General features: G+C 61.4%; 2 protein-coding genes across 10 annotated transcripts in view; both read right to left on the bottom strand.

The window, feature by feature from the left end:
* Positions 1-1122: 1122 nt before the first annotated feature.
* On the bottom strand, positions 1123-2565 carry CHRM4 (cholinergic receptor muscarinic 4). Its single transcript, XM_055547853.1, has one exon. It carries the CDS (start codon positions 2563-2565, stop codon positions 1123-1125), a length of 1443 nt encoding a protein of 480 aa, XP_055403828.1.
* A 9245-nt stretch (positions 2566-11810) lies between these two features.
* AMBRA1 (autophagy and beclin 1 regulator 1) overlaps positions 11811-13448 on the bottom strand; it is a 173684-nt gene continuing 172046 nt past the window's right edge. For all 9 annotated transcript variants that reach the window (XM_055546998.1, XM_055547002.1, XM_055546997.1 and 6 more), the window contains one exon: positions 11811-13379. In XM_055546998.1, the coding sequence (XP_055402973.1) occupies positions 12889-13379 (491 nt within the window). In that variant the 3' untranslated portion in view covers positions 11811-12888. The remainder of the gene's footprint in view (positions 13380-13448) is intronic.

The raw sequence follows: 13448 nt of genomic DNA on the forward strand, positions 1-13448 counted from the left end.
AGCTCATGGAGAAAGAACGGTTAGGAACATTTCTTCCAGGGGCCCCTATTATAGACCCCTGGAAGGGTGCCCCCGGTCAAGTCCCCCGAGCCCTTCAGTCCTGTTTCTCCAGTGCCAGGCCAGGGGTGGGGAGGGAACCCGGGGGCGATAGGACTGACTCCCCCATCTCAGTTTCCCCCAGGTCAGGATCTTTGGGTCCAGCCCTGCCCATCCCCCCCCCACCCGCCCCCATCAAGGAAGACTGTTGGGGTCAAATCCACCCCACCTGGGGGTTTCTCCCTGGTGACCCACCGGAGCGTCCCTCATACTCCGCAGAGGCCAGTGCGAATACCCCTCGCAGTCCCACCTTCGCTACACGTGACCTGGGACAAGCCCCCTCTTTGGGGAGGGGGACAACTCCACAGAAGGATGGAACCGCTCAGCTCAGCCTAGGGTGGGAGGTGGCAGACCCCAGTTCCTGAGTGAACCCCTGATCTCCCCACTGGCCCATCCCGAATGTGACCCAGGCGTGCTATAAGGGGTATGTTCAGGGCCCACTCTACCTGGCTTCCAGCCAGCCCACCCCCCACACCCACCCAACCAGAGCCTGGCTGAGTAGCTGCAGCAAGGGGAGTCTCTGCCCCTGGAGTGGCATTTAGGAGGAGGGGCCGAGCCTACATGCGGGGGTGTCGGGGGCAGAAAGCACCGGTTACAGCAGAATAGGGGTCCCTCCCCTTCCATTCCCTTCCTGAGCCTCCTTTCCCAACCACTGGCCCTCTTGCTCCTCCCAAAGAAGGCTCTGCTCCCCTCCAGATGTCCCTTCTTTCAGCCATGCTGGCCAGTCACAGTGGGGCAAGGTGCCCAGGTAGACCAGTGCCCCCCAGCTCCCTGAGGCAGGACAACAGAGATGGGTCAGACCGTCCGGCTCAGTCACCTTCTGGGGCTGATCCTCCTCGGCCTGAGCAGAGACCTGGTCTCGGAATCCAGCCAGAGCTTCTTCTGAGCCTCGCGGGGTCTTGGGGACCTCAGTTCTCTTCGGAGAACCTGAACACTGAGAAGTGCCTCCAAATCTCTCCGGGACATCAGCTGAGCCACGTGGCTACCCGCACACGCACCAGCACCTCCAGTGGCACCCCTGCCTGCCTACCTGGCAGTGCCGATGTTCCGATACTGGCAGAGCAGCAGGTGCCGGAAGGTCTTTTTAAAGGTGGCATTGCAGAGGGCATAGCAGGCCGGGTTGATGGTGCTGTTGACGTAGCAGAGCCAGTAGCCGATGGACCACACAGTCTCGGGGATGCAGCTCTGGCAGAAGGTGTTCACCAGGACCATGACGTTGTAGGGCGTCCAGGTGAGGATGAAGGCCAGCAGGATGGCAAAGATGGTCCGAGTCACCTTGCGCTCCCGGGCCGCCATCTGCCGCTTCTTCCGCACCTGGCTGCGGGCAATGCTGGCAAACTTCCGGGCCACGTTGGCTGCCGGGCGCATGCCAGCCGGCGTGGCAGGCACAATCTCGATGGCCGTCACACACTCGTTGCCTGTCTGCTTCGTTACAATCTGGATCTTGGACCATTTGGAGGCCGGGTTGAGGGTCCGTGGCTGGAGGGGGGGTGCGGGTGTGGCCGGCGTGGTGGCCTCTGTGGTTGACAGCTCTGTGGGCGGGCGTTCCTTGGTGTTTTGGGTGGCGCTACCCGAGCTGGACTCATTGGAGGTGTCCTTGTCAGCCACGGGGCGTGGCGGGGGTGGCAGCACGGGCGGAGGAGCCTCCTCCAGCTTCCCGTTGCGCAGCTCGCCCCTAGCCGCGGTGTCTCCTGGGGGCGGAGGTTTCTTGACACTCTGCTTCATCAGGGGGCTCTTGAGGAAGGCCAGGGTCTTGGCCTTCTTCTCCTTCGGGCCTTCGGGCCGGTGCTTGTGAACTCGGCTGCGACTGGCCAGGGAGATGTGGACGTAGAGCACCGTCATGATGACCACGGGCAGGTAGAAGGCGGCAATGGCTGTGCCGAAGGTCACCGCGGGGTTGGACAGGAACTGGATGAAGCACTGGTTGTCAGGCACCGTCCGCTTGCCCACCACGAACTGCCAGAACAAGATGGCAGGCGCCCAGAGCACGAAGGACAGGACCCAGGCAGCGGCGATCATCAGCCCCGCCATCTTGGTGGTGCGCCGGGCGGGGTAGGTGAGGGGCTTGGTGACGCAGAAGTACCGGTCAAAGCTGATGATGAGCAGGTTCATGACAGAGGCGTTGCTCACCACGTAATCCAGGGCCAGCCACAGGTCACAGACCACGGCGCCCAGAGGCCAGTAGCCCTTGATGATGTATACGGTGTAGAGGTTCATGGAGAAAGCGCCTATGATGAGGTCAGCACAGGCCAGGCTGAAGAGGAAGTAGTTGTTGACCGTCTGCAGCTGCCTGTTGACCTTGATGGACAGCATCACCAGGATGTTGCCCACGACCGTCACCAGGCTCAGGGAGCCTGTCACCGTGGCGATGAACACCATTTCCACCGTCTCATAGCGGTTATGGGTTGACGTGACCAGGCGCACAGACTGGTTGCCCGAGCTGCCGTTGATCGGGGTGAAGTTCGCCATTTTGGACAGCGGCAGTGGGCGGACAGTGTCTGGAACAAGAGAGGAAGGGGGTGAACTGTTGAAGCGCATGAGAGGCATGAGGTGAGGTGCCCTGGAGTCAAGGTGACAGGAGCAACATCGTCCTGCAAACCTTAGAGAACCCGGTCCCATCACTTCCTCCTGTCTCCACTCATGCAGCATTTACTGGGTGCCTACTCTGTGCAAGGGGACGACAGAGGATGAGATGGCTGGATGGCATCACTGACTCAATGCACATGCGTTTGGGTAAACTCTGGGAGTTGGTGATGGACAGGGAGGCCTGGCGTGCTGCAGTCCATGGGGTCGCAGAGAGTCAGACAGGCCTGAGCGGCTGAGCTGAACTGAGCTCTGTGCAACTGCTGTTGTAGGTGCCGGGGTTACAGACGTGCAGGAGACACACACGCAGCCTCCCACTCTCACAGAGTTCAAATCCCGATCGGGGGAGACATACAAACACATGAGCAAGGAAAAAGTGCTCGAATGAAAACAAGGGCAGGTGACACAGAATGAGTCAGAGAGGGGATGGGCAGTCAGAGCTGCAGAGAGGGGCCTCAGCGAGGGCAATGGCCGAGGCCCAGAGGCATGTGCGAGGTATGGACAGGAGGCCAGTATGGGTGGAGGGGTGGGGGCAAGGGTGGTCCCTGACACCAGCACGTGCCTCAGGTCAGAGGTATTCCTTCATTCACCCTCTTTGTCACTTCTTTTTTTTTTAGATTTTTAAATGTTTTTTTAATTACAGGATAATCACAATATTGTGCTGGTTTTTTGCTATCCATCCACATGAATCAGCATTAGGTAGATGTATGTCCCTTCCCTTTTGAACTTGGTCACTTCTTAACCAAAAGTTGCAGCGGGACTTGCCCACTAATCCCTACAGAAGGCACTGGGGACAAAGGCAAGAATATATACTACCAGCTAACGTGCATTGTCTACCAAGCACTTTCTATGCTTTTTGTAAGTATTAATTCATTTCATCCTCACAACAAACCTAGGAAGTAGACGCTGTTATTTATTTGTTTATCGGTCGTGGGGCATGGCATGTGGGATCTTAATTCCCTGACTAGGGATCAAACCCACACCCTCTGCAGTGGAAGCATGGAGTCTTAACCACTGACTGCCAGGGAAGTCTCAGACATTGTTATTTCTGACTAACAGATGAAGAAACCGAGGCCATAACCTGCCCAAGGCTCCATAGCTCCTGAAGCTCCTGTTGCTGTCCCAGAGCTAAGGGATCTGGCAGAAGGAGGCCCAAAGAGCCACAGGAGACAGTGGTCCCAGAGGTGACCTGACCTGATCATGGAACAGGTGGCATGGAACAGGAAATTCAATGAGGAGGGGACAGTGCCACTGTGGCAGCCCCTCTCGGAGCCCTCCCTCATCCCCAGGGCGTGGGGGTGCAACGCAAGGGTAGCTGGGGTCTGTCTGTGAAGAATCAGAAGCCGAAAGGGCCCGTCCGCTGAGGCAAGACTCCCAGGGCTTCCCGGGGGCCAGTGCCCGATGGGAACCCGAAGGAGGAGCAAGTGGCCCAGAGGGACTGCGGCAGCGGCACCCGTGGCCAGCCCCCGAGGGTGCCCCTTGCCTGCCAGTGCACACTGGGCGCCCTTGCCGGAAGCCCCCAAGCCTGGGGCCTCTCCCTGAAGCCTCTTCGCGTCCCCCCACCTCCTCTCCCTCTGTGTGAGGGAGGCCCACGCCCAGCGCGCTGTGCCAGGGCAGCCGTTCAGCCCAGCCTCCTTCACACCCGCCAACACGCACACCATTACACACGCACACGGGCCCATCACAGCCCTGCCAGCCCCGCAGCTCCCTGGCGTATATACGTAGTTCTGTGCGTCTGTGTGAGAGAGAGGCGGAGGAAGCAGGGTGTGGAGGAAGGAGCCCGTGCCCCGCAGCCCAGGCTCCCAGGGTCTTAGCTGGGTGGCCATGCACAAGCCACCTCGCCTCCCTGCCCCTCCCGGTCTCCTTTGCAAAGTAGAGAGAGAGGCTGCCTGTCCTGGGACAGCCTCCCTCCTGGCAGCGATGTGGGTCAGCACCTCAACTGCCGCTCCAGCACGAACGTGCACTGGAGGCTGGAGCCAGGTGCCAGGGTGACCCCCCGCGCCCGCCCTCCCCTCCAAGCCCGGCTTCAGTCAGCTGCCATCACAGCCCCAGCCTCCTGGCCTGGCAATTTCAATCCTCACACCCAAATCCTTAGTTCACAGGAGAGGCTCAGAGCAGGGTGGTGCCACCCCCAAGGTGGCAGAAGAATCAAGGGCAAAGACCAAGTACCATGCTCACAGACTCCAAAATAGAAGCTTGGGCACCACCTTCTGGGCGAGACAGGAGGCAGAGGCACCCGGCCTGGGGAGGCTGCCTTCTATAGACACGTGCCGGCTGGCTGGCGAGGGCTGGGCAGGAATGGTTCATCCACCAGCCCCAAGGAAACCCTCGCTTTAGACCTTCTCCCCCAGCCCCCCGCCAGGGTCCAGACACAGGCCAGTGAGATAGAAATGGAGCTGGAGGTACCAAACAGGAAACACATAATAGCTCTTGTTTATTGAGTGTGAACTATGAGTCAGGGATCCCTCCGAGCTTTTTATATAGATTATTGGGTTTAATCCTCACAGCAGCCGAAAAAGGCAGGTGCTATAAGTGTCTTCGTCTTACTGAGGTATCTTCTAACACGCGAGGATAATGTGAATTAACTTGCCTAAAGTCACCCAGTGTGTAAGGAGGGGTGGGGGCAGAATTAGAGCCCGGGAGCCACCTTAACCCCAAGGTGCTACAACAGCCTCTTGTTTTCCTGTCTCTACTCTACCCTGCCTCAGGTGGCCTCAGCGGTTAAAAGAATCCATCTGCAATATAGGAGACACCAGAGACAGGAGTTCGATACCAAGGTTGGGAAGATCCCCTGGAGAAGGAAAAGCAACCCACTCCAGTATTCTTACATGGAGAATCCCGATGGACAGAGGAGCCTGGCGGGCTATAGTCCATGGGGTCACAAAGAGTCGGACAGAACTGAGCACACAGCACAGGGATGGATCAGGGGAGGCCTGGGTGTAGGGTCTCTTCTCATTTCCTGTGGGCTCCCTCTCTTAGCTTTCCCAGAGAAAAACAGATCTCTTATCTCCATCTGAACAGCTTGTCTCCAATCAGGTGGCCAAGGGTTTACTCGCCTTGGACCTGCTTGGGGAAGCGGCCAGCTGCAGACAGGTCTAGGCAAATACTTTCCCCTCTTCCCGCCCCAAATATCTTTCAGGGGGTCACCCGCAGACATTCCAACTGCAGCCTCTGCTGGGGTGCTTCTCTGGGATTGAGGCCCCGCGGGAACCTGGGGAGCAGCCACCGCCCGGGGATGTGTGCACCGCTAGATGGCAATGTCGGTCCCTGGGTGCAGCTCCGGACCTAGAGCGGGTGGCCGCTATTCGCCCACCGCCCCCAAACTCCAAGAGCGACTGGGAATGCAGGGGAAGTCCCAGGCAGGGCCTCACAGGGGAGGGACTAGGGTCCCCCTCGCCAGGCCCCGCTCCGGAGCTGCCTTGGGCTCCTCCAGGGGTTCCACAGTGGGAAAGTTAAGGGCACCCGGTTCCATCCGGCACACTGTGAGGCATGGGTGGGCGGAAAGGCGAGTGCGAGTTCTGTTTGTGTGTGATCACTGGGGAGCGCGAGTAGAAGCTAGTAGCTGTCTGCATGTACTGTGTGTGTGCGCGCTGAGCCACGCCTGGATACCAGTGCGCCCCTGTGCGCGTGAGCATGCTCGCGCGGTGTGGACACGTGCATGTGCATGTCTGTGTGTGCCTGGAGTGCTGCGGCCTGGGGATGCACACGGTTCGGGTGTGCCTGCATCTGTGAGCCTGTGTACAGGAGCAAATGCCGGACCCACCGTGGGTCCTGTGGGTCCCGCCCCTGCCCGGAGGCTCAGCCCATACTTCGGCTGTCTGAGTAAGAAGAAGGTCGGCCAAGAACCCGGGTTTAGATCGCTCCCCGCCTGTGTATGGGGAAGCGTTCCTGGCTGCACCGCAAGACCGGACTACAATCTGAGTTGCCTGGGAGACCCCAGACGTGGGGGCGTCGTCTTAGCCCAGGGCCCCGCGGTGTCTGCGTCCCCAGCGTTGAGGTGCCAAGTGCCGGGCTGGGACGGACTTTTGTCGAGGGGTTGCTGTTTGCGTCTCTCAACCTGACTTGCGGGACACTAGGTTCTGCTCTGTGTGCCCACTGCGCAGATATCGCCAAAGGGCGCCCAGTCCGCAGGGCAGAAGGCTGCAAGAAGCACCTCCATAACTGGGAGGCCCGGCCGGGACTTGTGTAAGGCGTGTGTAAGACTCTTTCCCATCTCACACTCCTAACCCGCCGAAGAGGCACCGCCCGGCTCCAGCGGCTGGAGAGGGCACCCGGCCTCTCGAGCCCTGGAGTGGGGTGGGCCTCGTTGGGAATTATTACCGGGCCCAACTGGAGACCACGTCTCCCCGACTCCCAGGTGGTCGAAGGGGCCCTGGTTCCCCCGTGCCCCACCCTCCCCCAACTCCCTGGAACGCAGTTCCTGCAGCCTCTGGGCGTGGGCACCTTGCTTTCCTGGGTCCTGGAGCCCCCCTTTCCCAGGCGCGGTGGGCTCTCATTCCCTGTACGCCAGGGCCAGGGGGCGGTGGTGGTGAAGGGCGGGGGTGGGGGCGAGTCCTCGATTCCTAGGCGTTCAAGCTAGGGCTCCAGGAAGGCTGTGGTCTCTGCTGTGTCCCTGGGGCAGGAGAGGAGACTCAGGAGTTGCGGGGAGGAAGAAGGGGCACAGGGGATTTGGCACCGACACTGCGCGTGACACTTCCGCCATGGGGCTCGGGGCTTGGTGCTGGACCTCCCAGTCTCTGAGCCTGGGCGACAAAGGCGGGGAGTCTTGGAGGGGGGAGGGCGCCAGGAGAGGGCAGGGGTGTTTTCCGTCAGAGTTCAAGGTCGCTGATGGAGGATTCGGTGGACTGGAGTGGGCTGGCGGCGCCGGGGTGGCGAGGAGACGGGCGGGAAAAAGCCTCTTTGGGGCTTCAGCGCCCGGCGCCCGTAAGAGCTGCCAGTGCAGAATGAAGTGCGGGGTCCCGCCCCCGACGGCTGCCCCGGGCTCCTGAGGGGCTGCGGGCGGGCACACACACCATCACCACCACCGCCGCCGCCCGACCTACACTGCCTGTCCATTCCTTCCCGGAGGCGCACCTGGAGAAGCCTCCGAGCCACACTCCGGGCCTTTCTTCCAGCGGGCCCCTCACCCCCAGGCCTTCTGCAGCTCCCAGCACCAGGCTCGCCCCCAAAGCAGCCTGGGGCCCTGTCCTAGTCGGGCCCGCCTCGGGGAGCCTCCGAGGGTCCGCGAGCCACGCGTCCTTCTCTGCCCACCGAGTCCCCCGCCCCCGCGCAGCCGCGGAGTCACTTACCAGACACCTCCGCCCCGTTCCCCTCGCACCTGACAGACGGCGGGACTTGGGGGTGGCCCCGCGGGCCGGCGGGCGGGGCGCGCGGCCGGGCCGCGGGCCGGGGGCGGGGACGGGGTGCAGAGGGGCGGCCCCTGCTCCGCCCGCAGCTCCCGGCGCTGTGGCTGAGACTCGCGCTCACGCTCGCACTTTTCCCTGAGCCGCGTGATGTCACGGGGAAGCAGCCAATCCTGGCGGGGCCGCGCCGCCCGCCCCGGGCCGGCCACCCAACGGGGACGCGCGGGGGGCACCACCCCGGGCGTCGGGGACCCCTACTACGCGCGCCCCTCCCTGGAGCCGGCCGGAGGCGCTCCACTCGGGCACTGTAGGGGGTGGGGCACCGCCTGCGGCCCCCAGCGCGGCTTAGCGGGGGGCGCTGCCCTCCCGGGAGCCTGGGGATGGGGTGGGGTGGGGTGGGGTGTCCGCGTTGTCATGGGGACGCGGCGCCCCCTCGCGGGCTGGGAAGGGAGCTGGCAGCCCCGTCTGGCTGCGCTCCCGCCCCCGCTCTGACCAAGCACTGGGGACGGGGAGGGGGTCTCGTGCCCTGCCCGGGTCTCTCTCCTCACACTGCCCGGCTCGCAGCTGGACCACTGGGGCGCGAGTGTTTGACCCTAACAGGAGGTTATGGGTGGGTGGGTGGGTTCCGTCGGGGCAAAGAGCCGAGGGCCGGAGTTTCGAGCCCAGTTTCGAGCCTCGAGACGGAGTATCGGCCGCCAGGCAGCCAGGGAAGAGGGGGCGCCGTCGGGGCCTGGAAAGGCGCTGGAGAGAGAAGCTAGGCGACAGTCCCTAGGGAGAGAGGAGCTGGCTTATCTCACGCAACCCCGCCCGACCCCCATTCTTGCCGCCCGGCTCCCTGCTCCCGCCCTCCAAGCCGGGGAGCGGGTGCGCGGCCTTTCTCCAGCCCCGGGGACAGGACGCAGCGCCCATCTGGCCTGGAGGGCAAGTTCTCCGATGCCTGTGAGGGAAATCCGAGTGCCCAAGGTCACCTGGGGTGGAACCCGGAACGAGACCCTCGAGGGAGAGAACTGCTGGTCTCTTGAGGTGTCCGGGAACCGCGCGGGCCAAAGCCCCGGGGCTCGGGGCCTTGCCTACCCCGGAGCGGGAGCGCCGGTTGGGGCGCTCGAGGGATGAGCGCTGGGAGGCTTCAGCACCTCGGAGAGCGCCACCTCGGCGCTGACCTCGGCGGCTCTGCTCCGCTTGCAGGCACCAGCTTTCCTGCCTCCCCCGAGACCGCCCTTCCTGCGGCCGGCCAAGGTCCGACTCGCCCCCCGCCCCATCACAATGCCCGGGCCCCGGGGCTTGTCACCCCAAACTCTCTGAGCGCGAACATCCGATTAAACCTTAAGACGGATGGTTTCTTTGCTTGAAAAAACAATTCAAGTCCCGCCCCTCCTCCACGGGTTGGGCGGGGGGCTGTGTGTGCTGGGCGCGGGGAGGTGGAGGGCGTACCGCAGCGGAGGAGGCAGCAGGAGCTGCCAGAAAAGGGGCGGAAACTCAGGCAGGAGCCAGCCCCGTGGTGCTCTTCGTGTGGAGCCCTCTGTGTGAACCCGAGGGCTGCAGCTGGCGGCCTGGGCGAAAGTGAGAAGCAAGCCATCGTCTTTTACCTGAACGATCTGGTCTCCCATGATTCCCATAACCAAAGCGTGGGAAAGGCCCTGCTGTTCTTGCCCCCACCTCACAGAAGAGGAAACAGCCTTGGTTGGTTCATGTGACAATTAGATGGCTGTTTGCACTGGTTTCCCTTTTTCATGTCCCTCCTAGGGCCCGGGGGTCCTTCTAGGAGGGTGAAAGCGTGTGTTTGTACACACATGCAGGTTGGGATGAACTGTCAGATGAGGAAACAAGGCCACTGGAGGCCGCAGAAACTAGAAAAGTCTCCTCCAACAACTCCCCTGAATTCCTCCAGAAGCTGTTGGGCAAAGCTGCTCACGTTTTTCCAAAATGCCTATGGTGGGGTAGGTAGGGCCTTGGGCATCCCCCAATTCCAGATCCCACGTGAACTGTGGAGAGCAGAGCCAGGAACCAGGGGACCTGGTTTAGTCTTTACTCTCTATCTTTGATCCAGCTGGGTCCACAGGCATATTGAAAGTCGCTCAGTCACGTCCGAGTCTTGGTGACCCCGTGGACTATTCAGTCCATGGAATTCTCCAGGCCAGAATACTGGAGTGGGTAGCCTTTCCCTTCTTCAGGGGATCTTCCCAACCCAGGGATTGAACTCAGGTCTCCTGCATTGCAGGTGGATTCTTCACCAACTGAGCCATGAGGGAAACCCATCTTGGGTCCACAGAACTGCTGGGAACCTGTTGCTTTATCTCCAGTTGTGATTGCTGAGCTCTGCCCCACTGACCCTGCAGCCTTATCATGATAAGCAAGGGGGCCCATGGAGGCTCTACCTATGCACACAAGGGCTTTCTAAGGAAAGGGGATGGTGTGGGGATGGGAGCTGTTGACAGGGGCCTCCAACAGGTAGGGGTTGGGTTCATGCTTGGCCAGTAAGAACAGAGGCAAGCCTAGGCAGGACTGAATTTAGGTCACTTCATCCACAAGGCCTCTTCATACCCCTTTTCCCCCAAAGTAACAGAGCACATCAGGGTCCCATCTGGGTTCAGACCCTGGCTCCACCAGTGAGCTGTGTGGTCTGGGTGTATCCACCACAGAGGGTTTGAGGTAAGGTCTGATACGATAAACACTGAATCCTCAGCACACGTTCTACAATCAACAAATTCAGAGCTGCCACTCAGACCACAAATTCTTCCTCCCTCTGAGGGGAGGACTGGGTGGAGGGCAGGCACTGCAGGGGGCGCCCTTCTCCTTGCATCCTTTAACGTGTAGCTCAAATCTCACCTCTTCAAGGAGGCCTCCTCCTGCCACTCCAGTGCTCTCAGAGCTGGAAGTAACTTTAGGAGGCTGCAGGGAACAAGCCCTACCTCCTATCCGGAAACAGTGAAGCAAGAGGAAAGGCAAGTGGCCTGCCCAAGGTCACACAGCTGATGTGCCTCTTGGTCCAGAGCGTGCTGTAGTAATACTTGAAATAAAATTCTAGTGCTCCTCACCATATAATTCTTCACATGGTTTCATATTATTTGCTTTAATCTTGTGGTTCTCTCTCTGCTGGGGCACAGCAGACTTCTGTATGCCCCACAGCGTCTGGGGGAGAGTTGAACACACAAAAGTTCCTTGAGAAGTACTTGTTGCTGCAAAAAGCCCTGGGGGTGGCTCTGATCTCCGCGTCCCCGCTGTGAGACAGGGGACAAGAATCCTTCTGCTAACTGGTTTAAAACTCAATGGCCAAGACCCATGGCCACAGCAGACCCCTGGGCCACTGCCCTGACACAAAGCAAAGGGAAACCCAAGCCCCCAGCGCACGGCATCTTGGTTGGGGGGGTGGGTACCTGTAGGTGAGGCCCAGCTCCCTGCTGGCCACCCCAGACACCCATGACATGTGTTTTCCAGGACTGCAGGGGAGCCAGCTTTTTGGTCAGTGATTTCTTCACTCCAGGCCCATCATCCTGAGTAGGAAGCAACCAAGATGAGTGACCTCCCACCATTCTTACCCACCTGTTACTGTCAAGGGTGCCCCAAACCTCAGCAGGCCCCTGGAAGCAGGCAGTGGCGGGACACAGACGCAGCATGAAGCCGAGGCAGCAGCCCTTACCTGAGTGGCTTCTGCTGAGGCATCACGGGGCTCCCCGCCCGGGACAGCAGCACCGGAGGCAGTGCTCAGTGCCGGGGCGGCTCAGCTCCACAGCCCCCGCGCCCACCGCTACCCCCTCCCTCCATCCGCCGTGGAAACAGAGAGGAGACCGGTGAGGGGCATGTCATCATTTTAATGATGTAGATCTTTGGTGTTTCCCTCATTAGCAGTCAGACCATCCCCTCTCCCACCACAATGTTTCTATGATGAGTTACAAACAGAAAAGTAATCACATTTTTCATACTAAAAACAAAATAATCAGAGCCTTGATTTCTCCACTAGAAACTACACGTACAGTTCAAGATTCCACATGCAACACCTTAAATCACAGACCAAGACCTCACATTCTGACCCGGAGTCTCACCCCTCCCCCAGCCTTGGGCTGGCTTTGGCCTAGGCTCAGCTAACACTGACACCCACAGGTGCTGCTCTGAGGGCCTTGGGGTGGTGGGGAAGGAGGAGCTTGGTGGACAAGCCCTGGGGGCTGGCCAGCCTACACCCCCCCTCCTGAGTGAGGACCTGCCCACTGTCCCTTGACTCCATCCTGTCTTGGGCAAGCAGGCTGCCCCCTCCACTCCATGGCTGTCCCCCACTGGTAAGTGCGGAAGTCCCTGTGCTCAGGAATCTGGGAGCCAGGCCTGACTCCTGACTGTGGTCTCTGGGGGGGGAGATGATCAAGAGGCTGAAGCTCTGGAAGGCTCAGAGACGGAGATGGTTTCTGGGGGCCGGGCTGCTCCTCCTGCTTGAGGGCTCCTAGTGGCTCTGCCTGCAAGGTGAACAGGGGGCAGCCGCTCCACTGGCCACCAGCCAGGATGGTCGGGCCCAGATCTGGAAGACTGTTCACCCTCCTGGGGGCTCTATGCCCAGGGCTGAGTCCCTTGAGCCTTGGTTCTAGAAGGGGCGGGGGGTGCGTGGCAGGGATACCCACCTCCTCCTCCACTCGCAGTGAGCACGGCAGTCTGTGACTCCCCTGGGCCCCAGATCCTGGAAGGGTCTAGTCCCCGGAGGCAAGCCTGGCCCCTTGCACCGCCTCACTCCCTGCTGCCCCGGATGGACGCCCTCCTGACCCCCACCCTCGCGCTCCTGTTCCCTGACGCAGCCCGCGGCTCTTCTGCGCGCTCAGTTCCCAGTCAGCTGTGAGGTCCGGTTTCTGCTCAGCGGTTCACGGGGAGGCACAGGGCACGCCTGTCTCTACCTGTCCCGTGGCTCCCCTCTGGGGCCCGCCGCCTCCCCCCTGCGGCTGCCCCCGCCATCAGGAAGGTGGTTGCTGTTGGTCAGGTCGCAGCGCGGCGGGGTTGGTCCCTCGGTGCTGGGGAGGGGGGCGGGAGGAGGGGCCGGGGAGGAGGAGGGCAGGGCGGACTCCCGCCCAGGGGTAGCGGGCCGCTCCCAGGAGGCTGTCCGGGGGCTCAAGCCTCGCTCTGCCAGCTGCCCGGCTTCCGGGAGCAGTCCCCGAGAGGTGGAGGGCTGCGGCGAGGGGGTGCGCACGGCCCCCGGCTCCGTGCCCGTCTGGGAGCTGCGGTGAATGCGGTGGCTGACAATGATGTTGTTTCCGAAGCCGCCCATGGAGGCCATGGTGGTGCTCTGCTCCCGTTGCACCACGGCTGTCATGCCCCCTTCAGCCATCAGCCGCTGGATCCTGCTGAGCGCGTCTTCCCCGCTGGCCCCGTAGTCCGAGCCCTCCCCTGGAAAGTACAAGGCAGAAGGGAGGGAGGGAATCAGCTGCTGGCCTGGGCCTCTGAGTCAGGCAGGAC

The sequence above is a fragment of the Bubalus kerabau genome, chromosome 15 (assembly GCF_029407905.1).
Source record: "Bubalus kerabau isolate K-KA32 ecotype Philippines breed swamp buffalo chromosome 15, PCC_UOA_SB_1v2, whole genome shotgun sequence".
NCBI lineage: Eukaryota > Metazoa > Chordata > Mammalia > Artiodactyla > Bovidae > Bubalus > Bubalus kerabau.

Bases quoted from the DNA above. Each gene is read 5' to 3' on its own strand.
- CHRM4 (XM_055547853.1), bottom strand. From the start codon at position 2,565: ATGGCGAACTTCACCCCGATCAACGGCAGCTCGGGCAACCAGTCTGTG.